This window comes from Kryptolebias marmoratus, linkage group LG12, assembly GCF_001649575.2.
Source record: "Kryptolebias marmoratus isolate JLee-2015 linkage group LG12, ASM164957v2, whole genome shotgun sequence".
Lineage (NCBI taxonomy): Eukaryota > Metazoa > Chordata > Actinopteri > Cyprinodontiformes > Rivulidae > Kryptolebias > Kryptolebias marmoratus.
In genome coordinates this window covers 2,364,066-2,389,900 of record NC_051441.1, presented here as the reverse complement: position 1 = coordinate 2,389,900, position 25,835 = coordinate 2,364,066, and the positions used below count along the sequence as shown (strand labels likewise).

General features: G+C 38.3%; 4 protein-coding genes across 6 annotated transcripts; 1 reads left to right on the top strand and 3 right to left on the bottom strand.

The window, feature by feature from the left end:
• Nucleotides 1–3,307: 3,307 nt before the first annotated feature.
• Nucleotides 3,308–9,640, top strand: apol (apolipoprotein L). Its single transcript, XM_017419342.3, has 4 exons — nucleotides 3,308–3,591; nucleotides 6,415–7,005; nucleotides 7,087–7,206; nucleotides 7,782–9,640. Exons 1-4 carry the CDS (start codon nucleotides 3,578–3,580, stop codon nucleotides 8,806–8,808), a joined length of 1,752 nt encoding a protein of 583 aa, XP_017274831.1. The 5' UTR covers nucleotides 3,308–3,577; the 3' UTR covers nucleotides 8,809–9,640.
• An 873-nt stretch (nucleotides 9,641–10,513) lies between these two features.
• On the bottom strand, nucleotides 10,514–13,992 carry LOC108237734. 2 transcript variants are annotated; one of them, XM_017419359.3, is made up of 4 exons: nucleotides 13,845–13,992; nucleotides 12,423–13,013; nucleotides 12,228–12,338; nucleotides 10,514–11,799 (listed from the first exon to the last, which is right to left on the bottom strand). In XM_017419359.3, the coding sequence occupies exons 1-4, from the start codon at nucleotides 13,898–13,900 to the stop codon at nucleotides 10,845–10,847; spliced, it is 1,713 nt and encodes a 570-aa protein (XP_017274848.1). In that variant the 5' UTR covers nucleotides 13,901–13,992; the 3' UTR covers nucleotides 10,514–10,844. The 2 variants fall into 2 exon arrangements, with proteins under 2 accessions (XP_017274848.1, XP_017274849.1); XM_017419360.3 differs by having other exon boundaries at nucleotides 12,423–12,922.
• Nucleotides 13,993–15,271: 1,279 nt separating this feature from the next.
• On the bottom strand, nucleotides 15,272–17,585 carry LOC108237721 (apolipoprotein L3-like). Its single transcript, XM_037978687.1, is given in 3 exon segments — nucleotides 15,272–16,465; nucleotides 16,791–16,904; nucleotides 16,906–17,585. Coding segments are annotated over 3 exon segments (1,737 nt in total). The 3' UTR covers nucleotides 15,272–15,522.
• A 1,609-nt stretch (nucleotides 17,586–19,194) lies between these two features.
• On the bottom strand, nucleotides 19,195–24,499 carry eif3d (eukaryotic translation initiation factor 3, subunit D). Of its 2 annotated transcripts, none has more exons than XM_017419300.3 (16): nucleotides 24,369–24,499; nucleotides 23,221–23,346; nucleotides 23,094–23,139; nucleotides 22,804–22,940; nucleotides 22,635–22,720; nucleotides 22,469–22,541; nucleotides 22,094–22,215; nucleotides 21,878–22,010; nucleotides 21,638–21,785; nucleotides 21,135–21,265; nucleotides 20,968–21,053; nucleotides 20,754–20,883; nucleotides 20,040–20,182; nucleotides 19,767–19,959; nucleotides 19,597–19,690; nucleotides 19,195–19,306 (listed from the first exon to the last, which is right to left on the bottom strand). In XM_017419300.3, the coding sequence occupies exons 2-16, from the start codon at nucleotides 23,341–23,343 to the stop codon at nucleotides 19,293–19,295; spliced, it is 1,659 nt and encodes a 552-aa protein (XP_017274789.1). In that variant the 5' UTR covers nucleotides 23,344–23,346; nucleotides 24,369–24,499; the 3' UTR covers nucleotides 19,195–19,292. The 2 variants fall into 2 exon arrangements, with proteins under 2 accessions (XP_017274789.1, XP_017274790.1); XM_017419301.3 differs by having other exon boundaries at nucleotides 24,390–24,465.
• Nucleotides 24,500–25,835: the final 1,336 nt, after the last annotated feature.

Sequence of the window (25,835 nt, the reverse complement as noted above, 5' to 3'; positions counted from 1 at the left end):
TGCTGGTCAAACGTCTTCACTGCAACTGATCGAAAAGCAACAATCCAAACAAAACCAATAACTCTGCCCAAATAAAATCCATTTGCTACAATAATTAAGCACAGGTGCTAACATCTAAATGTGAAAATACTTCAGTACCAGTAAAAAACACTGACTGAACTTCTACTTTAGTTAAAACTGTGTCAGTAAAATCAAGAGTATGGTCTTGTGTTGCTGCAGGAACAACATGTACAATTTCATTTCCTGGAGCAAAAGCTGCACTGTTTCATCACTAAAGATTTTAAAAGGACCAGCACATGTTTGAGCAGTTCTACAGGAAATTAATTGTTTTCCTCCTTGAATTAACCCTCATGAAGCCCTCAGAACAGAGAGGCAAAGAGAGGCAGAAATGCTCTTGTAATTTTGGATCAGTTTGATCCGAAGACCATGGGAGGGTTAATAATTTTATTCAGTAATAACAGCTCATATTTTAAAAGATCTTCACATGTTTTATTTTGAAAAGGTTTTTCTCATTCTGTACATTACATCAACGGACCGGGGCCTCATCCGCAGTGATGAGGGCGTTGCTTTTGTCGATTGTGGTAAAGAAACAGGTGAGTTGAAAGGCAAAGCTCTCTATTTACTGGTCCATCTACGTTGCAGCCCTCATCTGTGGTCATGAGGTTTGGATCATGAGTGAAGGAACAAGATACTGGATCCAAGTGGTTAAAATGAGCTACGAATCCTACGAATGTTAAAGTGACAATAAATCTTTTCCTTGAGCAAATTAAAAAAGCTGAACAAATTAGTACTATTTGAACTATAAGCATTATAACTAAATCACAACTGAAACAAGTTAGTAAAAGAAAACAACAAATAAAAACACAATAAACAGGTACTAACCTCCCCAAACAAAACAGAAAAACCATAACAGAAGATCAGAAAGTCTTAAGCAGCTTTTGGAGTTCAAAATTTAGGGGTTAATTATTGCGTGATGGCTTTTTAACCCTTTTATGCTTTTATTTTGGAATTATCTTGTAACCCAAGAAGAAAGGTAAAAAGGATAAAAAGTAAAAAACAATGGCTGGTATAAATGAAAAGTGTCGCTCAGCTGCTCATGTAAGCAGCAGCGTCACACTGAGTGTCTGTGCAGGTCTCCTCCTGGAAACAAAAAGCCATCATCATGTTTCTCTCAGGCCTCAGGGCCCACATGTCAGATATCAGACGGGATCCTCTCAGACACTTTTGGACAGGAAGGTTTCTGCTGCTCCCAGTTCAGCATTTATTAATACAGAGCCTCTGAACAGCTGCATCCTGAAGCATGAATGAAGCCCTAACAAAGACGAGGTTCAGTAATGCTCAGGTTTAAAGAAACTTGTACAAAGTCAACGATGAGGAAAAAGATGGATATGTGAACCAAAGTGGAGGGGTTTAAAATATGGCAGTACTCACCCTTTAAGGATGAGTACTGCCCTGTAGGAGAGTGACTGCTGTGAATTTTATTCACACTTTGGTGTCAGAATCTCAGTTTTCATATTTTCTGTTAAAAAAAACATGAAAAATGTTTTTTTTTGTATATTGTTCTTGTTCTCTGCAGAAAAAATACAGAACCTCTGCAGACTTTATAATTAAACCAATCCACTGTTTAAAGAACAGAATTCAGAATATAAACAAATCTCACAACCTGAAGTCTTCAGACAAAGATCAAAAAAGTATAAAACACTAATGTTTAAATATGTAATATCCTGTACATATTTGCAGTTATGTACTGCATACATATAACATTTACACATTGGGCTGTCACAACTTGCAGACATAAACACATGTACTGTATGTGAACAGTGTGTAGGACATTTCTTCTTCCTTCTTTTACCATGTAAAGATAATATACTCCTCTTGATCAAAAGTTGTCAGCTGAGGTGGTTCGAGCGACTTCTTAGGACGCCTCCTTCTGGAAATTTTCTTAGGATGTCTCCCTGGAAAGAGACCAGTGGCAGACCCAGAACTAAATTAAAGGAATATGTATCCTCTCTGGCCAGGGAACGATGTAGGATCCCTCCGGAGGAGCTGGAAAGTGTTTCTGGGGGGAGGAGTGTCTGAGTTTCTCTCCTGAACCTGTTGCCTCCTGGTTCTTCCACTTATGAGCATCAACACTGCCATGAGAGCACCTTACATATGAACCATACACAAGTAAAAGATATACGTGCCACTAAAGTCTCCCAGGTAGCGGTATATAAAGCATCACAACATATATCTGTACTTTTCCTTCTCTGCTGCTGTTGTGTTTTGTAACATTTTGCATCACGTTTGCATGTGAGGACACTGCCATGTCAGCATTGTTTCTGCCCTGATCCCTGGGTGTCGGCGCTGAGCTGAGAGCAGCTGAGCGAGCGTTCTGACATGAATGTCCCTGTGCTGCACACACACACCCACACACACACAGCCTTTACTCCAGCTCCACTTCATGCATCCTGCAGCTGCTCCAACCTAATATTTAAACCAATAGTTCCAGATGATCTTCAAACAGTCTTTGATGTGATGTGGAGTTTTATTACTCCACTACTGTGTTTAATGGTTGATATGAGGTTCTTCCTCTGAAATGAGGTATTTAATCTCATGTCTCATGTTTGCAGAAGATTTGTCCAAATTGTCTTGACTGTCTATGTATTATCAAACTAACTTTGTTGGTCTAGAATCATAGTAATCCAGGTTATGTTAATCCTAAATGATGGAATAATTTGGGATAGACTTCAGTGGTCTTCAAGATCCAAAACAAAACCATCCTGACACCAGAAAGTCCGAAGAAGTTCTGAGAAAATCTGTCTGCTTGGAAGGAAAATATAAAGAGGCGGAGAGTGGTTTAAAACATTTTTATATATAGCCTATATGTGTGTATATTTTTAACTGTATTTATTTATTTTAAAAATGTAGTAATAACCCGGTAATGTTTGGTTACTGACTCGGGTTGTTGGTTCCCTTCAGCACAGGAAGGCATCACCAGGAAGTGAGCAGTGAAAAGGAAGAGGCTTGTTTACGTTTTTATTTTATTGTTTTTATTTTTTTACAGTTGTTCAACATCAAACAAACACTGCACATGACATTAAAAGGCGGAAATTTTTCCTGCATTATTTCCTCCGATTAACTTTTTTGTCACACATACAAAAAAAAAAAAAAAGAATCTAAAGCTGCTGCTATATTGGATCAGCCGAAGGGAGGAAGTGGGAGATGAGCTCTGCTGTGATTGGTTGTTAGAGTTGAGATCCTTTAGTTGATTGGTTTTGAGTCCTAAAGTGGGCGTGGCCAGACAGAAGCGCTGATCCAGTCTACAACAACAGGTCGTCATTGTTTTTATGACCAAACTGCTAAACAAACAGCTCGGCTGACGGTGGAGGGTTAACATGGGAGCGGTTCAACCTGTTGATGAGGAGATATGAAAAACGAAACCAAACATGCCTGAAGTCACAGAAAGTTTCACACCGAGAGAAGATTCTGTGTTTTAACCACAGCAAACTTTCTGTCCGCTCTTCAAATCTTTACTTTATTCACGAAGGCAGAGGAGAGATCTTAAAACAGGTGAAGACGGCAAACAAAGAGGAAGATGTCTGCAGCAAGGTACAGTCTGACAAGTGACGTCACATAATCTGAATGTTTCAGGTTTAAACTTTGTTTCAACGTGAGCAACTAGTTTTTAGATTTCAGTACAAAATAAAAAAGTTGTGTTTGCTATTAGACTATTATTACATGATTGAGTAATTACTTAAAGCCACGTGATTGTGAAATAAATCCGTGTTTTACAGCAAAAGGGAATTTTAAAAGAGTATAAACTAAACCTTGTGCGGGAAAACAAATTATCTCCTAATATCATTGCATTTGTAGTCATAAAAAAACGCTTAAATTGGTGTTTTATAACACAGTATACAGATGGGAAACTATCTGCATTAAGAGAATAAAGTAACTAAGGTTGTTTTATTTTTAAATGTGCTCAAACTCCTGTTTAAACTGAGGCTTTGCTTTCTCTCATCTTAGAAACTGTGTGCTTTTGGCAACATCTGCTGGTCAATTTATAGAACTGCTTAACACTGTTGAAAAAAGAAAAAATATGTTGCAGAATGTTCAACAGTTTGTTTTATTATTAGTTCTCAGGTAATAAAGCAGCTAAATCTCTGTAACACTCATCTGGACAAGAGAAACCTAGTTTTGTTGCAACACTGATACTTGATAAGCAGTGAGAAAATTAAAGGTGACTCATTGGTTTTTATTTGTCAAACATAAGAAAGATAAGACCTGAAGTTTCACTTTCCTCACAGCACGTGTTCTTCATATTATGTCCGTACATTGACCCATTCTATTTGGATTATGCAGCACAGTTATTACCAATACAGTCTCTCATTCGTTTGATCATGAATTTGTTGACGTGTAAAACTAGTAGTTTGCCTGCATACATTTGTACAGGTATGGGAAATATGCACCATCTGATTAAACCCAACAGAACATGAAATATGAGGAAGCTGTGAGCCCAGATACTATCAGTTAAACTTACATAACTTGAAGAGATTTCTTTCTCTTCCTCTTTTAAGCAGCATTTGCTGACATGAAATGATCTTTTTCTTTGTTTCAAGACAAAAGGCAGGTTCTTTAAGGATAAAGTTTACAAAGAGACTTGTTTGGGACAAAGTGATCCGATGCAACATCGTGAAATCTCCCAAGATGTGAATCTGAGTCGAGGTAGACTCCCAGCTATTATCACACCAAATTCAGCTCAATATCTGTAAATAATAATAACTAAGGTTGTTTTATTTTTAAATGTGCTCAAACTCTTGTTTAAACAGGAACTTTACTTTCTCTCACCTTAGAAACTTGGTTTTGGCGACATCTGCTGGTCAATTTATAGAACTGTTTAATACTGTTGAAAACAGAAAAGCTGTTGCAGAATGTGCAACAGCTTTTCTTTTTATTTCTCAGGTGATAAAACTGCTAAATCTCTGTAACACTCAGTTGGACAAGAGAAAGTTAGTTTTGTTGCAAGTTTGATACTTGATAAACTGAGAAAATTAAAGGTGACTCATTGGTTTTTATTTGTCCTAGATAAGACCTGAAGTTTCACTTTCCTTCCACTTTTCTTCTACATATAACATGTTGAAACCTGAATAATATCAGGCCTTGGCTTCTTATTTGTGGATAAATATGAGTCACTGAATACAGTTATTATGAGCTTCAATAACAAAGTCATGTTAATCAGAACAAGGACTTATAATCATTAAGAACAGATTTAGAAGCTCTGTGTAATTCCTGCTAAGATAACAAACTTGTTTTGTATAAAATCTTCTTTAGATTGGCTCAGAAAAAACTGAATGTATAAATTTCTCAGTTCAGAAACTCAAAAGTTAGTCTGCTTTTGATTTTTTTACGGGTGAAAAGTATGATTGAAGTAAAAGTATGAATCAAAGCAGTTGTGAATAGAAGTTGTGCATATATAATATTTGTGAGCACAACAAGACCCAGATCTCTGAGGCTGGAGACTGTGGAAGTGGAACAATGATGGCATTCTTTAAGCGTTTAAAAACCGAACAGAAGAGCCTTTCAGCAGTTATCAGAGCCTTCTGTTTCCCCGAGTTTGTCTCCCTGTTTGTGTGACATCACGAGTGAGAGGAGAGTCTGAAGCTGTGGGTTGTTCTGGGATTGTTGCCTCCTGAACCCTCAGCTAATGCATCAGAAGAACCGTGGGCCATCCCAACAATTCATTACCTCCACCAAGGAGGTTCTGGTTTTGGTTGTGTTTGTTGGTCTGTTTACTTAAAAACTAATGAACAGATTTTGAGGAAATTTTCAGGAAATGTTGGGGTTGGTGGTGATCTGATCATGATCCCGTGGCCTTGGTGGAGGTTTTCCCTTTGAGTGCTTCTAGTTTATGTAAAGTTTGTTCAGACGGCCTCTGGCTCCACAGTTTGTTGTTTAACCTGAACGGCATGTTCTTGTCTCTCAAGTGGACTATTATTGTTGATCCAGGCTCCATTACAGTAAATGTGTTTGTTGTAATTTCTTGTGTGTTTTAGAAAGTTTCTGTTCTTTTTCATGAATTATTTAGTCTCTTTCTGGGTTTTGTGAGTTCTTTTCTGGCTTTATTTGATCTGAGTGTAAAAGGCAGAACTGATGCATCTTTGTGGTGCCTCGTTAATTTATTTCTTGTAAAATACAGAAGGGATAAAGTAAATGCAACTCAGAGCTTTTATTTACATTTTGTTAAACTCACAAACCAAGCTCCCTGTTGCAGATGCAGTTCATTTGAAATGATAAGTGAACGATGCCATGAAAGTGTGGACAACTGTCCGTCCTCATACTGTAGAGCATAAGACAAAAGCTTTACTGGAATAAAAACAAATTCCAGGTTCTTAGAGCACTAATCTTAATTCTTCTTTGTCATTTTTTGGTTTACAGAAAGGAACTCGAGGAGGCCCTGCTCCATTACACCACAGACACCCTGACCTGCATCCACACAGCGAGGGGATTCTGTGACCTGTTCCCGAAGTGGACGCTGCGGAGGGAGACAGAGTTAGTCATGATGATGGACATCAAAGACAGAGCTGACAGAATCGACTTAAGCATCAGCCATGTTAATGAGTCAAAGGAGAAAGGAAAGGCTTTTGTGGAATATATGAGGAGCAAGTTCCAGATAAAGACAGACAGCAAGTACGCAGAGCTGGAGACTGAGCTGACCGAAGTGTTGAAGGACACCATGGACGGTCTGGAGAAGCTCAGCTGCTTCCTGGATGCAGTGGAGAAGCTGGCGGTCACCTCGCTGCACGTTTTCAAAGACAACCAGCTGTTACTCCTGCCTGAGAAGATCAGCTTTGACGACGTTCAGGTTGTCCTCACGGCTGCACGACACATCTGTCCTCTCCTGCTGGAGTTCAAAAGAGACGCAAACGTCTTCTTCCTTCCTAAATGCCAGAACTTAGATGTCCTGGCATATCAGCTGGACAGATACATTCAGACCAGCAAAAAGATTTGTGAGAAGATGGAGAAAAGGTAAAATCTTGTAAATCACACCAGCTACTATTCAGAGTGAAGAAAAATCATCATCTTTAAAACTTTCTGTTTTTTTCTCAGCTGCTTCAGTGACTTTACCTTGAAGAAGATAGAGCAAGTTGTGGTAAACATCAGTGAGGGTTTGGCTGAAAACGACGCTCAGAGGATGCTTGATCACATTAATCAGCTTGATGAAATCAGGTATGTTTCATCAGATATTTGTTTGACACCAAATACAGAACCTGTCCAGGGTTTTATGGGACAGATTTTGATTTGGGGTCTCAGCTCTGAGTTTATAGTCCTTCCACTTCTTCCTCCTCTTCTTGTTTTTCTTTAGTCTGTCTTCATTCACATGTCACCTGTTTGGCCTTCCTCTTTCTCTTTGTCTTTTTAAGTTTATAGTCCCTCCTCTGCATCTCTGCACCAATAATATTTTCGCCTCTGTGCGTGTGTTTGTCTGGACTGTAAGGATAATATCTCAGGAACCACCAGATGAGTTTTATTGAAACTTTTATAAAGCGACCATTAGGTTGACATCTAAAACTGAGCTTCAGTTTGGGGTGGTAGTAGCTGACAGTCTTGCTAAGAGATTGCTGCAGATTGTGCATAATGTTATTTTCAAACAATTCTAACTTGGTCATTTCTCAACATCTGATAACTCAGTTCGAAACTCTGGAATGAAAGTTGGCGGGCGATATGCAATCCTTCAAGGAATGCTAGACCTTTAATTACTGACTATTTTACCCATTTTTTCTTTTTTTTTCCCCCCCTCCTAGGATGGACCCATACTTCCGGATGGTGTTTTTATTCCAGGAGGAATCGTCCGATGACTTCATAAAAGAGTTCAGCGAGCGTCAGCCCCGGATGTTGGAGTTTCTAACCGAGCTGGAGCAGAACGCCGTTCAGTTGGACCGCATGAATAAAGGAGCAAAAATCTCCAGTGTTGCAGGCAGCTCGGTGGGGGCAGTTGGAGGTGTTCTCTCCATCATAGGCTTGGCGTTGATTCCAGTTACAGCAGGAGTGTCGCTCGCTCTGACGATGACTGGCCTTGGGATGGGGATCACCAGCGGAGTCAACAGCATCGTCACCACGGCGACAGAGGTTGGAGTTAATCGCACACATCAAAAGAAAGCCAGCGAAGTCTTCCAAAGCTTCATGGAAGATGTGAAGACACTTCAGGATTGCCTGGAAGAAGTGACCCAACAAACTATGTCCAAGCTGGAAACGAGTGGCATGGATGTGGCTCTGGGAGTCGGTAAGGTGATCTTTAAAGCTGGAGCTGTTGGGAGAAGCATCGATTCGATCGCTGACACTGCCTCTGCTGTTAAGTTGTTAAAAACTGAAGAGATTGTTTCAGGTGCCGGTAAAGTGGTAGCTCAGGAAGGACAAGCATTACGTAACATACCCAGGGTGGCCTCAGATATCCCAGATGTTGGTCAGGCAGCTGCTAAAGGAACACTTGCTGTGTCAAAGTCGGCCCGAGCCGGTTTGATCGCACTCAATGCGCTCTTCCTTGGCATGGATGTCTTCTTCATCTGTAAAGACAGCATAAGTCTGGCCAAAGGCAGCGAGACTGAGATCTCACAGTTCATCCGAGCCAGAGCTGCACTCTGGAGCTCAGAGATCGACTCGTGGAAGCAGATCCATGACTCTCTGTGTAAAGGCCTCCTAACATCTGAGAAAAAGGAAGCTGTTCTGGAGACGCCGTTTTATCTGGAGAAACTGGAAGAAGAAGAGGAGGAAGTTTACTTTGATGTAGTTGATGAAAAACAGACAGATAAACAAAAGTGTCTGATCCAGTAGTATTACATCTTCTGACTGACAATCAGATCAGAAACAACAATGGACCACAAATTAAAAATTAAACTTTCCTTAAAGCTTCCCTTTCAACGGCAACAATCAGTTAAATGTAGCTTTTAGATTTTAGCCAACTGACTCAAAATCTACTGATTTATTCAGCTGAAATCAAATGTTTGTTTGTTTTTTTTGCAAGAAATGTTTATTTTAATGACTTGACTAAATAATTCCAAATTTCAAAACCTGATTAATCAATACATTGGACCAAGTTCTCATCATAAAAACCATTAATAACAAAAATATTGTCATTTGAGTTGCACTTAAACATTATATATAATGTTCTTTATATGAAAACAGAAAGAAAAGTTAAACATTTTTTATAATATGCAGTGAAATCAGTTGTGTTATTCAGTGTTTACCATTATAATTTATGGGTTTTTAGTTTGGTTTGGGAGCAAATCAGTAACTGTCTTGTTGTAGATACATCTGTTTTCTGTCTTGTGTTTTTTAAAATGAATTCTTCTAATAGCTTTACTCTGCTCTCATTATAATTTATGTTAATGATAATTTCAAACAGTATTTTCATTGGGTTTGAGTTGAAGTTGAGCAGGACATCTGGACCTTTTTGTGTAAGTTTATTTCTTATTCTGTTCTTTGCATTTTCTTACTGTATTTAATTTCATCTTTATTGCTTTTATATAAATTACTGTTTTTATAAATTGCACTTTGGTCAAAAAAGGTTTTATAAATGCTATAAATAAGCTTTGACTTAATTAATCTTGTATTTGTCTTGTCTTTGTATTTTGCTTTTGAAGATCAATAAAAGCTTATAAATAAATGTGTTGAAACTGAGAATACCTTCAATGAAATAGTAAAGAATGAGATGACACATAAAGGTGGACAATATTTAATAATATTCTGGTTATAATGCAGAAAAATTAGGACAACTGATCAGGCAGAATACGTCTTTGTCTCCATCAATAGAGAATTATATTATATTTAACAGGTAGGATATTCTGATGAAGGAAGTGAAAGTGAAAGACCATTAGACATCGTTGTATAGCCGTGCTGCAGTAGGACAATCTGACGAGGAAGCACAGATCGTCAGAACACCGGCCGTAGGCGCGAACGCACACTGACCGACGTCATGACGTCATTGATTTAGTTTAAAAAAAAAAACGTTGTTTAACTTTTGGTTCTTCCCTCGACTACTCTTGAAAAACAGAAAATAAAATAGCTTCTCATCACAACACCTATTTGGTGTTAGACTGCATGTAATCTGTAGTGGATCGAGTGCATCATATGGGTTTGCAGTGAACTGTTGGAATATTTTTATGCGGATTTTCTCCGCCTGAAGTGGTATTTCGCTTTTATCTAAATAACATTCGGATTGAGTGTTATTTAGATCATTAATTATCCAACAACAACCAGTTAATTTACCAACAAGTCTAACTGTGTTTATTCCTCTCATCATGGACAACAAGTCCTGTGAATTTGGAGACATTTGTTCTTTGTTTTTTTTTTGCAAAAGTTACCAGTGGGGAACCAAATATTTCAGCCGTCTGAAATAATCGGTTCCCCCTCTAAAACACAGGACAAAAATAANATGAGAAATATTTGCCCCTCTAAACAATCCTGTTAATAGATAAGTCATTATTTACGGAGACGCAGGGGGAACCGTATCTGATGGGGGAACGGGCAATGTGGGGCTCGACGTAACAGCAGCAACTCGAGCACATTACTGCCCCCTATATGTCAAGAGTACAAATAACATCTAAATACACAACTGGTGTGAAATTATAGCAAATGTAATTGATTCTGTGACATCTTAAATAATAAATATAAAAAAGCAGACTCCGATAAGCTGTTATCAGTAATTAATCTCACATCAAGTCTTTCAGAAAATGGCAGCACACTGATGATGACAGCAGAGTTTTTCCTTATTTCACTCCTGAAACCTTCTGTTAAACATGGATTTTACTGCACAACCTGTTTTTATTTGTACCAGATAAATTGTCCACTCTGCCACTGTCATTGTAGATCTAGATCTTCTTCCATGGATAAAATGGCTTCTCAAGGATTGCTCTGTTTTCATCTTTGGTCAGTTTACTTTCACACAAAGAGTTGCAGATCTTCTCCCATGACTCGATCTCTGAGAGCCAAAGTGCAGATCTGGCTCTGATGAACTTTGAGACTTTAGTCTCACAACCTTTAGCCAGAGTCATGCTGTCCATAGTGATAAAGAAGACATCCATGCCGAGGAAGAGAGCATTGGCTGCAATAAATAAACTCCTGGCTCCCTGAGAGGCAGTGAGCGATCCTTTAACTGCGGCCTGGCTGATATCTGGGATATCTGAGGCCACCTTGGGTGCATTTCGTAATGCTTCTCCTTCCTGAGCCACAACTTTACCAGCACTTGTAACGACTCCCTCCGTTTGTAGAACCTTTAAAGCAGAGGCAGCATCAGCCATAGAGTCAATACCTCGTCCAATGGTACCAATATTAGAAGCAATCATGCCTACTCCCACGGCCACATCGATTTCACTCGGCTCCACGTTGGCTGCTGGTTGACTGGTCACTTCTTCCAAGCAGTCTTGGATGCTCTGAACATCCTTCATGAAGGTTTTGAAAACTTCATTGGCCTTTTTTTGATGTGTGTGATTAACTCCAATGTTTGTTGCCGTGGTAACCATACTGTTGACTCCACTGGTGATTCCCAGCCCAACACCGGCCATCGTCAGAGTTAGAGACACTCCTGCTGTAACTGGAATTAAAGCCAAGCCAACAATGGAGAGAACACCCCCAACTGCACCAACTGAGCTGCCTGCAACACTGGAGATCTTTGCTCCTTTACACATCCTGTCTAACTGAACGGCACGCTGCTCCAGCTCATTTAGAAACTCCAACATCCTGGGCTGTCGCTCATTAAACTCATTAATGAAACGAGAACAGGAGACATTCTGGAACAAGAACACCAGCTGGAAGTCCTCGTCCATCCTGATGAGGAGAACAAAAATCTGTTTAGTACAAATCAGATTACAAATGTAAGAAGTGCTATCTTTTCTTCTTCTTCTTCTTCTTCTTCTTCTTCTTCTTCTTCATGCTTCTACATTTAGTGGTCACCACAGTGCATCATCTGCCTCCATCTTACCGTATCCCTCATCCTCCTCTGTCATAATTACCCTCACTGCATCCTTCTCTGTGTCCTTTCTTGGCAATGAACAATAACAACTAAAACTAAAACTCAGGTTCACACAAACAAAAATCAAAGTCTGAACTCAACAACCTTTCCATGTCTAAACTTTTGACTGATACTGTTCAGTATTGTTCATTTGATTAAAAATAAATAATAGAATATATTTTCAGTTATTTCTATTTGACACAAGTTGTACTAATATTTACCATAAAAACTGGGTCAAACTTACCTGATCTTATCAAGTTGTTTGATGTGATCGGCCATCTTTTGTTTGTCATTTTCACATAAAGCTACGTCAAACTCAGCTGCAGTTTCTGCTGCTGTTTCCAGGTCCATGTCCCTGAAGGAGTTGGGAAAAACACATCAACATTTTATGTTTTATGGGTTTTATGGGTTCTTGCATATCAAGAATAAAATTCATTACCTTTTGCCAAGCTTTTCACAGATGTCCTTGGTGGTCTCTGTATATTTTTCCAGCATGTATTCCAGCACCTCCACATTTTGGAGTGTGGGGAGGAAGAAGGTGTTTGTGTCTCGTTTAAACACCAGGAGGAGAGGACAGATCTGCTGAGCAGCGGTGATGACAGCCTGGATGTCTTTAAAGCTGATTGTTTCAGGCAGGTGTAACATCTGATTCTTTATGAAGACGTGCAGCGAGGTGACCGCCAGCTTCTCCACAGCATCCAGGAAGACGTGGAGCTCCTCCAGACCTTCTGCTGTATCCTTCAACACGTCAGTCAGCTCATTCTCCAGCTCTGCATGTCTGCTGTCAGCATTCAGCTGAAACTTACTCTTCAAAAACTCACCAAACGCCTTTCCTTTTTTCTCTGATTTAGCAACGTGGCTGAAAGTGAGGTCGATTTTATCATCTCTTTCTCTGATATCCTTCATTCTGTCCAACTCTTCCTGCCTCCATTTCTTCCACTGAGGGAATTTTAAACAGAAATCTCTCGCTGTAGTGATGTAAGTAAGAGTGTCTGTGACGTACTGACACAAAGCCTTCTGTAGCTCCTGACTGTCAAACAACAACAAAACTATTTTTACATACAAAACAATGATAAAGTTGTACAAATTTAAATGATTGCCATCTGTAGGAGTAAGTAAAGCTACTTGAAAACTAAAAAAAACAAAACATATTCATAAAGAAAGAGTATAGCTTTCTAACAACTAGCAGTTATTTTGTGCTGAGCAGGAATGTTTTTAGTGGCTTTTTTAGAGTTTCTGTACAGAATTAGATGCCTTATTCAGCTACAAAAAACACAAAACAAACACTTAAATTAGAAGTATTGATTACTGATAATAACTCCACAGAATATCCCTTTAAAACAACTACTATCACCTGCCTCCCCTGTCAGGAGAAGTTTACAACTAAATTAGCTTCTTAAAATATCATCAAGTTCTTTAGAACCAAAACAATGAGCCATTCATTTAAATCATGGGTGTTGAATCAAAGAAACTTGTTTTTAACATCTTCAAGGTGAGCTGATTTTAGCTCTTCAGTAAAAAAAATATTTAAAAGTTATTAGAAGATGTGAACAGTCTTTTATGTGCACAACACTGATTATAAGTTTTGTTTAAAGACAACTGAATGTACCTAATGTTAGCATCATCATGAAATAGAAAAGTTTAGTTGTATTGTTTATTTTGGTAAATACAATACAAATCATTATTTAGAATTTAGTGATGTTATTATGTACATGGTTGTAACCCATAAAGTTTATTCTCATACACCTACATGATAACAGTAGGATATCAGCATCACATCAACAAATAATATTTCTATTATCCTATTTTAATAGATAGATAGATAGATAGATAGATAGATTTAAAGTGATATTTTCTTTACCTTTCCTCAGACATTTTGTCGTCTTCACATGGCCTTGTTCTGTCTTCAGCAAACATCTTACAACTTTATAAATAACCAAAGACTGGTTTTGTTCAAACAGCAGCTTGAGAAGCCTCGTATAACTAGTCTAACCTGGTTAGCTTCACCGTCTTCCTCTTGTTTGTTCATGAGTCATTCTTACTTCTGTTCTTTTAAACACTCACGTGGACCAAAAACAAAAAACAGTTTTATTTCTCTTCACACCCAACATTTTAAAGGACAGATATAAATCCCTTTTTTCAGTTTCTGATTTACAATTTAAAGCAGATTAATTTTACAGGAATTGTCCACTTAATTATTATTTTAACTTACTGGATCCTAATTTCACTTTATGATCTTTTTCTTGATGTTCTGTTTTTGCCTATTTGAAGTGAACTACAGCTTTCTGAACCACTGAACCAATATGAAGCAGTCGGGTTGAAGCATGGCGCCATCTGCTGGCCGACCTTTAACATCGCAGTTGAATGAAGCGATAAAGGACAAGGTGTCATAAAACATCCATCTATTTTCTTTACCTGCTTTTCCTTTCCAGGTCACAGGGAGTTGGTGCCCATCTCCAGCCATTAAAGTGGGATAGGCAGGAGTCCAAGAGCACATAGAGTTAAATAACTATTCATGTTCTCACCTGGGGACAGTTTTAGAGTTAATAACTAACCTGCTGGAGGAAACTGGAGTGAAGCAGGTGTGCACAGGGTGAAGATGCAAACTTCACTCAGAAAGGCTTCAGGTCAGGAAGTGATCCTGCAACCTTCCTGCTGGGAGGTAACAGCTCTAACCACTGCACCACTGTCCCACAGGCTCTATGCTGTATAACAAGGGTTCTATCTGCATCTTGAAATTTATAACTATATTTGCTCTGAAAAACACATTATTAGGAACTGCTTGTGTTACACCGTGGTTGTGTCATAATAAACTGCTGTAAGTAGTAGCTCCTGAATTTTGTTACATTATTTGTTGCTAAAAGTACGATTCACATGCAGCAAATATAGGCAGAAATGCCAAACCCAACTTACAATCCTTCCAGTTTATATTAACTCAAATCAAAGTTTCCAGTGCTCAAACATATATTTAAGGTTAATTTATAAAATAAACTGTTCAGTGTTGGATTTAAAAAATAAAACATACACACATATACGTGAAAAAAATCTTTATTATTTGTAAAATTATAAGATAAACATAATTTATCAGACATGTACCTTTTGATTTTTAATTATTGTGCATTGCACATTTAAAATAGCTCTTCAAATCTTCCCATCTTAAAAAAAAATTAAGACATTCCAACAAAATAAATTGTCATTCTAAAACACAAAATAAGACATTATAAAAAAGCTTATACAGATATCAAAACACCTAAATGATGATGAATCACCTGAATTTACGAAATATTCTATTTAAACATCATTTTACTTTTATTTGTAAAGTTTTTAACACATGATCTGATTAAACACATTGAAAAATGTTAGTATTGGTAGAAATCTAATCAGTAATAACTGCAGAGTTTTATATTTCTTCTACGTATTTCACTCATAAGATTTATCATTTCAATAAAGATAAAACACTACACAGATGTATGATTCTATCATTCTACTTTTTTGTTTCCATCAGACAGTTTTTTGTGCCTTTGCCTCTCGCTGTAGATCTAGAGCTTCTCTGGATAAAATGGCTTCTCAAGGATTGCTCTGTTTTCTTCTTTGGTCAGTTTACTTTCACACAAAGACGTGCAGATCTTCTCCCATGACTCGATCTCTGATCTCCAAAGTGCAGATCTGGCTCTGATTACCTTTGACACTTTAGTCTCACAACCTTTGGCCAGAGTCATGCTGTCCATAGTGATAAAGACGACATCCATACCAATAAAGAGAGCATTGAGTCCGATAAAACAGGCTCTGGCTCCTCTGGAGAGAGCAAGAGGACCTTTAACTACTGCCTGGCTGACATCTGGAATATCTGCTGCCACTCTGGGTGTGTTTTGTAAAACCTTTCCTTCCTGAACCATCACTCTGCCAAACTTTAGCTCAGGTGCTAGACCTTTGAAAGCAGAGGCAGCATCAGCCAAAGCATCAGCACCCTTTATTACTGCACCAACTTTAGGAACAATCTTGCCTACTCCCACAGCAACATCTGTCTTACTTGGCTTCACATTGGTTGCTGGTTGATGGGTCACTTTTTCCAGACAGTCCTGGATATCCTGAACATCCTTCATGAAGGTTTTGAAAACTTCATTGGCCTTTTTTTGATGTGTGTGATTAACTCCAATGTTTGTTGCCGTGGTAACCATACTGTTGACTCCACTGGTGATTCCCAGCCCGACACCGGCCATCGTCAGAGTTAGAGACAATCCTGCTGTAAATGGAATTAAAGCCAAGCCAGCAATGGAGAGAGCACCTCCTACTACCCCAACTGAGCTGCCTGCAACACTGGAGATCTTTGCTCCTTTACACATCCTGTCTAACTGAACAGCATTCTGCTCCAGCTTATTAAGAAACTCCAACATCCTGGGCTGTCGCTCATTAAACTCATTAATGAAACCAGAACAGGAGACATTCTGGAACAAGAACACCAGCCGGAAGTCCTCGTCCATCCTGATGAGGAGAACAAAAAAAGCTCTAAATGTAAATGGTCTAACAAACCATACAAAACTATACAAAGAATGTAAAAATAGTTGTGGAGTTAAAAATCAGAAGGTACAGTCAGTACAACCAAAAATACTTTAAACGTTGAGCTTTAATCCAGCATCACTCCGGAGGACTCTTGGATGTGCATGTTTTCTTGTTATATTATCATACACTATTTCAGCTAAACATACTTATGATAACACAAAACTAATAAGATATCTATTTAATTTAATGTGTTCATTACAATAAAATCTAATGAAGATTCTTCCAGTAAAATGTGAGTTAAACTTACCTGATCTCATCAAGTTGTTTGATGTGATCAACCATCTGTTGTTTGTCATTTTCACATAAAGTTACGTCAAACTCAGCTGCAGTTACTGCTGCCAGTTCAAGGTCCATGTCCCTGAAGAAGTTGTGAAAAATAAGAGTTATGTCTCATTTTTAACTGTTCTTATTTTCTCTTAAATGAATGCATGTCAAGAACATTTTTTTACCTTTTGCTAAACTTTTCACAGATCTCCTCGGTGGTCTTTACATAAGTTTCCAGCATGTGTTCCAGCACCTCCACATTTTGAATTTTGGGGAGAAAAAATGCATTATCATCTCTTTTAAACACCAGGAGGAGAGGACAGATCTGCTGTGCAGCGATGATGACAGCCTGAACATCAGTAAGGTCGATCTTTTCAGACAGGTGTATCATCTGATTCTCTGTAAACACGTGCAGCGAGGTGACCGCCAGCTTCTCCACAGCATCCAGGAAGATCTGGAGCTCCTCCAGACCTTCCACCGTGTCCTTCAACACGTCAGTCAGCTCATTCTCTAGCTCTGCATGTCTTCTGCCTGCATTCATCTGGAACTTACTTTTCAAATATTTCCCAAAGGTACATTTTTTCTTTGACACATTGCTGAAAGTGAGGTCGATTTTGTCATCTCTTTCTTTGATATCCATCATGGTCTGTATCTCTGCCTCCCTTGTTTTCTTCCATGGAGAGAAGTTTGAACAGAATTCTCTCACTGTAGTGATGTAATTGAAAGTATCTGTGAAGTACTTCTGTAGTTCCCGTCTGTAGGACAAAAAAACAGTCATCTTATATTTTCAAATATCCTGTAAGTCCAGATAGTTGAATAAAAATATACAGTTCTGTGCAAAGTTTTAAGCAGGTGTCGAAATGTGCTGCAAAATAAAATGATTTCATAAAGATAAAACATGTTTAAAATCAATTTACAAATTCTGTAAAGTGGCCTTGGTGAGAGTTAAAAGGCACTAAATAATCATGGAGCATATTTCTTTACATGTATCACATTTAAAAGGAGAAGGCTTGGGACACTCCCTGACTGACTCCTTCAGACGACAAAAAGCCAATAAACTCCAGATAAATGCAATAAATAAGACTTTCACTTATTTTAGGAACTTAGAAGTAACTTTAATCTAACAATTAATAATTATTAGTTTTAAAAATACTGATTGCAGAAACTGAATGTACTGAAAGTCATCAACCTCAATGAAGAACAGAATTATTTTAAAATTCTGCAACAAAGCAGTCATTACTGATTTCAGTCAATATGTTAAATTTGAGAAATGTAAAAATGATTTAATTGTTAAACTCATTTACTAAATAATCATTCTGATATGAAATAGCATTTAAACATTCTTCTGTTAATACTCATTAGATGAAAAGTAAGTTAAAAGAAACCAGCATCTCTTTCAGGACCTTGTTTAAAGCTTGCCAATAACCTAATATTTGCAAATAGACAAATTCTAACGTGGTCAGTTTTATTATACATGTTTATCATTTAATTCAATTTTATTTTTTACCTTCCCCCAGGCATTTTGTTGTCTTCACTGGGCCCACTGTGTGTCGTCTTCAGCTGGTTTAAAATAAAATATAGATGTGTTAAAACTTTATTAATGTGAGACAGAGTTCTGGTAAAACCTGCAGGTTGAGGAGTCTTCGTATAGTTTTTGGTTTTACTGTCTTCCTTTTTTATACTCATAAGCCACACCTACATTTTTATTACTATCTTTAAAGGAGTTAATTTTTTACCCTAGAAAGTTCAGGATATGTGTCCTATAGGATGTGTCTTATAGTTTCACTTTTGTATTTGCACGCAATAACAGCTCATCAACAATAAACTTGACTTCAACAGATAAAGTTTTTAAGCAAACATATTCCTCAGTGGACAGCGCTCTAAGTATGTGTTGGAAATAATGCCCACATCCAAATTTTTTGCTTATTATCTGTAAAATTAGCTGAGATGGAGCCATTTTTGTGTTTCATAAGTTCTATTGGCTGTGGTGGCCATCTTGAATGGGGTTGACTCCAGATGTTAATCAGCTGAAGATGATTTTATTATCGTTTTTATAACCCAATGGTAAAATGGCAAACTATATTTCTCAGGTGATAAAGCTGCTACATCTCTGTTACACTCATTTAAAAAACTTAGTTATGTTGCAATATTGATACTTGATAAGCAGTGAGAAAATTAAAGGTGACTCATTAGTTTTTATGAGTCTTACATAAAAAAGATAAGAGCTAAAGTTTCACTTTCCTCACAGAAAGTGTTTTTCTGCATATAAAATGAGGCACTGGCTTGTTATTTGCAGATAGTTAATATGAATGTCTGATGTTTTTGTGAATAAAAAGAAAAATTAACAAAATATTTCCACTTCAGTACAGAAGAAACAGAAAAACAAATCTTTGTCCAATCTGTTGCCTTTATTGATCAAAAGGAATTAAATTGTTTCTGGATGTGTGGTGAAGACTGGTTTGGTCACTGAAGACAACTCCACGCTTCAATTCTCTTCATCTGAAAAGGAAAGAAAAGAAACATAAAACAGAATAATTTGGAGATTCTTTAACATTAACAGCCAAACACATTTAGACTTGTAGGGTTTCGTTTTCCACATAGATTTAATGAAACATTTCAACAAAATAAGGTCCCCCATATAAAGTTCTAACATTTGGGACAATCTAACAGCAAACATGAAATATGTTTGTTCACTTTTAAAATTATTCATTTATTCATAATATGTTACCACGGCAGCCCAGATGGGACAAATCCAGCATTGAATGTAGAATGAACGGCAAAGTTTTTACCTTCTTCTTCCTCGTCCTCTTCATCCTCCTCTTCCTCGTCCTCTTCGTCAGAGCTGAAGGTCCCTTCAGGCAGGCTGTAGACTCGAATTACTTGCTGTTTAAAGGAAGCAGAGTAGATCAGCCCATTGGCTCCACCAGCCCGCGCTGCTGTCGTACCTGTGCTGACTCACCTTGTTGGGGTCCTTCAGGATCAGGTATTTGCCCTCGTCCAGCTTGCGGCAGATATCGATGACGCAGCGGAGGATTCCCCAGGCGTTCTCCATGCTCAGATTGATCTGGCTGGCGAACTCGTTGGGTTTGAACTGCTGGGTTCCCAGGATGACGTGGCGAGAAGAGTCCTTCACGTGGTACCGAGACACGTACCTGAGGAGCGCACAACCCACAGTCTGCTCAGAACTTCCAGCTGCAGCTTTGAAGGTTCTGATCCGGGTCGTGTTACTTACCCCAGTTTGAGGTACTCGGACCCAGCTAACATGGCGCAGCAGGTCCAACGAGCCAGTTTGTAGCTGTTGTTCTTCAGCTCGGTGGCCAGAACCGCTCCTCTCTGAGAGTCCAGCTTCTGACGCCAGTCCACTCCGTTACAATACTGACGACAAAATAACAAAACAAACAGTTCATAGTTCAGAAACTCCGTAATCAGGCTGACAATCTGTACCTTAGATGTTTTTTTGTATATTTTTGGAAATTCAAATCTAAAGCATGGAAATCAGTAAGATTTTTATAAGCAGATCTGATGAAACTCAGTAAAGTTCTGATTAAATAAAATCAAATCACAACGGATCTAAAACTGAGACACTTCAAATCGCAGGACGTCAATATTGAAAGCAAAAGCAAAACATCAAGCAGGACTTTTCCCTCCAACAACAAGATAATCACAACTCAAAGTCAAATTAAGATTTATAATCCTACAGTGTTGATAAAAAGTACAGCCTTGTGATAAAAACAGTGAAGCTCCAACGATAACAACTAAAGCTGTAACTTTAAGGAGCTCCTTCAGTTTAGTCAAGGTTCAATAATTTTGTGCAAACTGCAAAAATATAAACTGAAAAGATAAATTAGAAGACATTTTAAGCTAATTTTCACAACTATTTAGAACTTTTTGGATTTATTCCACCAACAGAACCGGCTGAACCGCTTCCTGCCCCGTCTTCTCTTACCCTGGAGTCCCACTCATTGAGGGTCTTGATGTTGATGAAGGACACTTCTCCATTCGCTCCAGTCATCACTCCATCGTGCTCACAGCGGACAATCAGGTCGATGTCCTCTCCCAGCTTCCAGTGACGGTACCTGAACCCCAAAGACAGCTCATCAGCCACACAGGAAGCAGTCGTCCCACCGAGTGAAGAAACGGAACAAGAACCCGGTTCGAACCTGTAAGCTACAGATGCCACCTCACTCTTGTCCATGTCTTCCTCCACAAACGGGTTGGAATTTGGGAACTTGTATCTCTCTCCACCCTGGTAAGAGTAAAAGGAAATAATGTATTTTCAGAAGGAAACACTAATCTGAACAGAGTGCACGTGGGAAGTGGATCTCACCATGCGTAAACACTGCTGGCTGAAGTTGTGGTTGATGTACGTCGCCTCCATCGCCAGGTTGCGAGGAGAGTTGAAGGAGTTGACCTCATCCTGCGGAGGCTCGTTGGCGGTCTCACTCACAGTCAGCAAATCTGACACCAACAATTAGATTCAGTTTAATTTACTGATAAAGATGGACTCAGATCTGCTGATTTAAAAATACATGTAGGCCTTAAAGACATTAGGCTGAGCTCCTGCTATAAACAGTCACCAACAGTTTTTCAAGGTAAAGTACTAAAAACTAATATTTTGTGGACATTTTAAGTACACCTGAATGAAAATCTAACCTAAATATCTGTGTAAATGTATTTGATATTAGATTAAAGATGGCGGTTCAGATTCAGACGGGCATCAACGTCCTCAAAGGCACTGAAAACCACTTTCAACACGTTTGAGAGGAACGACAGCTCTGAACTGTGTCTCAGTGCGAATCGTGTTTGTAAAAGCAGCTCCTGATGCCTCACCAAAGTCAGAGTTGTCTCTCTTGTCAAAAAACAGCTTGTTGCCGACTCTCTGCACGATGATGTCCCAGGAGTTGACTGAGCGCGTGCAGCACATCAACGTGGCCAGGATGGCATCAGTGGCAAACACGTTACCCTGAGTCTTAGCCAGCTGGAGGAAGATTAAAAAGATTTAACCTTTGACCCGAATTCCCCTAAAACAGACTTTCTGACTGAAGGAGTTTGTTTCGTAAAGAACTCCACCTTTCGGATGACAGGATCGTCGGTGGTGGTAACGGTGTGGAAGATCCTCTTGATGCTTTTCAGCTGCTTCTCGTTGCGGGTGGTGATCCGATCAAAGGCTTTATCGTAGTACTCCAAAGCACCACAGCACTCACTGCAGGAAACAGAAAACACATCTTTACCATTGTTCATATTTCCCTTTAACGACTGATGGCAAACCTGTTCAGCTGCACCTACATGTCAGCGGGGTCAGAAACCTCCATGTATCTCATCTTCATCAGTCTGGGGAAGTCCATCTCCTCCTTCACTTCCCAATCACTCCTCACCTCCACAGAGGAGTCTCTGGGCTTCAGCTGAGCCTTGATGGACATAAAGTCAATAAGCAACAATCCTCGCAAACAAATCAACATCAGAATACAAACATCTGAGGGAAAATGGATTACTGTATGTGATACAGCACCATCTAGTGGCAGAAAACTATATAAACTCTGCTAGTGCTTAATCCTTATTTTTCTAAGCAAATTAAAGAAAAAATCAGAGTTAAATGCATTTAAACTGCAGCTGAAGCTTCTGCTCCAATTAGAGTTTAAATAAAATAAATGCAATAAATACCTGAGACTTCTGGTCCCACTTCTGACGGACACCAAACTGCTTCTGGAACTTCTTCTGCAGGCGCATACGATCTCTGAAAAGACAAAACTCAGAGATTAATTCCAGGATTTTGCAGAGTATAAAGTGCAGATATCACCTCCAGCTGCGCTCTGAGCGAGGATCTCACCTCTCCTTCTGCTTGGCGCTCTTCGGGAGCGTCTGCATGTTGAACTGAGTCATGTTCCTGCGGTCCTTGTCTCTCCGTAGGTTCCTCTGTGGAAACAAAACCCGTCCTGTTACTGATGATATGAGCCACAACATGCATGTTTAAACCGTTTTATGACGATCTGACGTACCTGAGCAAACCTCATGCGGTTCCTCTGGTAGGCCGTCTTCTGCGTCTTGGCAGTGTCCACCAGCTGGAAGCTCGTCTCATCCTCTTCATGAAAGTAGGCGTACTGACTACCACCTCCAAACTGAGAGGAATACTTATCTACAGATAAAAAGAGGAACGAGTTGTGATGTGCAATACATTTATAAGTACCTTTTCTTTTCTTTTTTTAAACAAAAATAACATTAAATCCAAATGATCTCAGCCTAAATGAATCCAACAAGCAGCTACATTTCAGACAGCTGTCTCACTCACTCGTGTATCTCTTGTCTTGGTAAGTTGCTCCGGTCCAGTCAGCGACCTGTCGGGCCAAAAACACGCACATGACGTAAGGAAACAAACAACTTGGTACTTTTAACGAGGAACTTAAATGAGAACAAACCTTTCCCAGGCGGTCTCCTTTGCTGAAAGGCTGGTAGGGCATATCTTTGAACTTCTCTGGAACCGCACACGGACCCCATCCAGATGGGTTGTCCTGGATCACAGGGGCGTGAAACTTTGCCATGACCTAAGGTAAAAGCAGGAAAGACAGTGAACATTAAACACAGCTGAAGCACAGTGGTTTTAGCAGCAGGTTTCTCTTCCACACAAACAGGGTCTCAGGTAAAAGCAGCACTGGTCTCTCCAGCAATGCACTGAAAGAAATGTGCATTGATCAGCTTGCGCAGTGGGCTAATCATCACTGACCCAATAAAACATTAAAGTGCTATTAAAACCTTTACTGTTGATGAAAAATAGGCACATATACAGTAGCTATGGGTTGCATTTTAGTTATTTTAAGCACTCAGTTCAGCATACACATATGTAAACTAAATGCTGACAAGCAAAACAAACAATACATGTCAGCAAAAAGTGCAATTTTTATTAAAAAGTAGAAAAAAAACGCACAAAACTCAAGACTCTAAAAAGTCAATTTAATCTGGTCTTTTTGATTAATTTTACTTTTATTACCTACTTTTACCTAAATAGAGCTGTGGTGCAGAAATAGTGTTTTTAAACTTTAGTTTCTTTGTTATTTTTAATCATCTTAGAGCTTCTTCTTCAAATGGCTGAGCCATGTGTGCTTAAACTGGAGGATATTTACATTAGTCATGCAGGCTGGAGGACACGATCCTGTCCTGAAATCATGTCTTAAGTAACTTGTTTAAGGATTATTTCTCCGTCAGTTTTCTTCCAGTTTGAAGCCTCGGAGCTCTTCTTGATTTTATCTGCTGCTTTTTCTTTCATTCACTGAAGATTTCGGAACATAAGCATTTACAAACTTGTGTCAACATCAGTTTTTTTGGACAACGAATTTTCTAAAATTTATTATTTAAGTAGTTAAAATGACAAAGACAAGTTTTTTTAGTATTTTATCTGAGGCTGGCCTCGACTGAGGCGGGTCATCCTGCCAGGTGGCCCACTACAGAAGCTAAGCTAACTAGCCGGAGAGCTTCAAAATCCTTTAAATATTTCCCTAAAATAAATCTTATAATCTCAGAAAGAGCGTCTGTTTCTCACATAGCTGTACAAACGTTGCTGTAAGCTTACTGTAAAGGATGCGAGCCTCACTTGAATCTTTAAATCCAGACGGTTTTACATCAACGTAAAACCCGACGGAGCGCCGGTGTGAGAGGAAGTGACGAAACGAGGAGAAACTGGAAGTCGCTCCTGCCGGATGTGAAATGCAGCTGTTGTAAATGTAAACTTTTTATTTGGCATAGTGTTTTTAAAAACACTTAACGCTTATTCTATTTTGTTATAATCTGTAGCATAGCCTTTAGTAAAGTTTAGGAGTATTTCAAATAATTTCGAATACTTTTTCTCCGATCATTTTATTTTATTTTGAAAGGGGTTACCGGAAATGTTTTTAATGCTGCGCCAGGTAACCTGATTATTGTAATACTTATTTCTGACCGCTAGAGGGCAGTATAAAACAACATAATTTTTTTTTTTTTTTTCAAACTATTTTAAATGCTTGATTCAACAGTAACCATTTCAGGGCATAAATTATCAATGTTGACTTTGTCTGCAAACTTTAACGCCCCACACACTTCCGGTAACCACTTTCAAGACAAATTAATAAAGAAGAACATTGTTTACAATGTAAAACTGGTCCAGGTTGCACAGTTATTGGTTGCAAAATGAATAGCTGAATAAAAAGCTTTACTCAAACAATGCAACTGTGTTTTTTATGGATATTTAGTTCTCTGTCCATTTTATGATTTTATTTTGTTGGTGTTATTGTTTCAAACATGGACTCAGGGTTATAAGAAGCTTCAGGAAGATCAGTTCTTTATTAAAATCTAAATGACTTTGTTCTAAGACATCTTTTAACTGTTCTGTGTCATTTTATTGTAAGTAGATGTTTGAGACCAAACAAAGTCATATATTTTAACTGTAAAGAAAAATGTGAAATGTGAATATTTAACATTTAAGCTATGATAAATAAATTATTTCTCAACCACACTCAGTTCAAAGCAACAGCAATGAAACAACAAAGGTGTTCAAACCAATATACAGATTTTTTAAACTGCTTATGGTTATAGTTTAAGTTATTTAGAACTCTTTAGTTTAGTGATATTATCAACTTCTCTTTATCAGTAAATACTCTGGATTGTTCCTTCTTTCCTTTTTAACTTTGTTGTTATCAGCTGTACACTTTAAGGACATCTGGCTTTACATTTTAAAGTCTTAAAATATATTATAGACCAGTTATTTCAGCCACCAGTTATTTCAGCCTATCTATTGCTTAAAGAGTTCAATTCAGTTCATTTATAATCCAATTTTATACAGTTCGATTTGGGATATATGTATATTAATAAACACAAATTGTTGAAAATGTTCAAGGCAAAGAAAAGCTTTTAATTACAGGTGCTGGTCATAAAATTAGAATATCATGAAAAAGTAGATTGATTTCAGTAATTCCATTTAAAAAGTGAAACTTGTATATTATATTCATACATTACATACAAACTCATATATTTCAAATGTTTATTTCGTTTAATTTTGATGATT

Bases quoted from the DNA above. Each gene is read 5' to 3' on its own strand.
- apol (XM_017419342.3), top strand. The intron at 7,006-7,086 runs GTAAAATCTTGT...TTTTTTTCTCAG, and splicing joins TGTGAGAAGATGGAGAAAAG to CTGCTTCAGTGACTTTACCT. The intron at 7,207-7,781 runs GTATGTTTCATC...CCCCCCTCCTAG, and splicing joins AATCAGCTTGATGAAATCAG to GATGGACCCATACTTCCGGA.
- LOC108237734 (XM_017419359.3), bottom strand. From the start codon at position 13,900: ATGTTTGCTGAAGACAGAACAAGGCCATGTGAAGACGACAAAATGTCT. The intron at 13,014-13,844 runs GTAAAGAAAATA...GTTGTTTGACAG, and splicing joins GACAAAATGTCTGAGGAAAG to TCAGGAGCTACAGAAGGCTT. The intron at 11,800-12,227 runs GTAAGTTTGACC...TCTCCTCATCAG, and splicing joins AAACAACTTGATAAGATCAG to GATGGACGAGGACTTCCAGC.
- eif3d (XM_017419300.3), bottom strand. From the start codon at position 23,343: ATGGCAAAGTTTCACGCCCCTGTGATCCAGGACAACCCATCTGGATGG. The intron at 22,721-22,803 runs GTACGTCAGATC...TTGTTTCCACAG, and splicing joins ACCGCATGAGGTTTGCTCAG to AGGAACCTACGGAGAGACAA. The intron at 21,786-21,877 runs GTGGAGTTCTTT...ATCTTCCTCCAG, and splicing joins ACGATCCTGTCATCCGAAAG to CTGGCTAAGACTCAGGGTAA.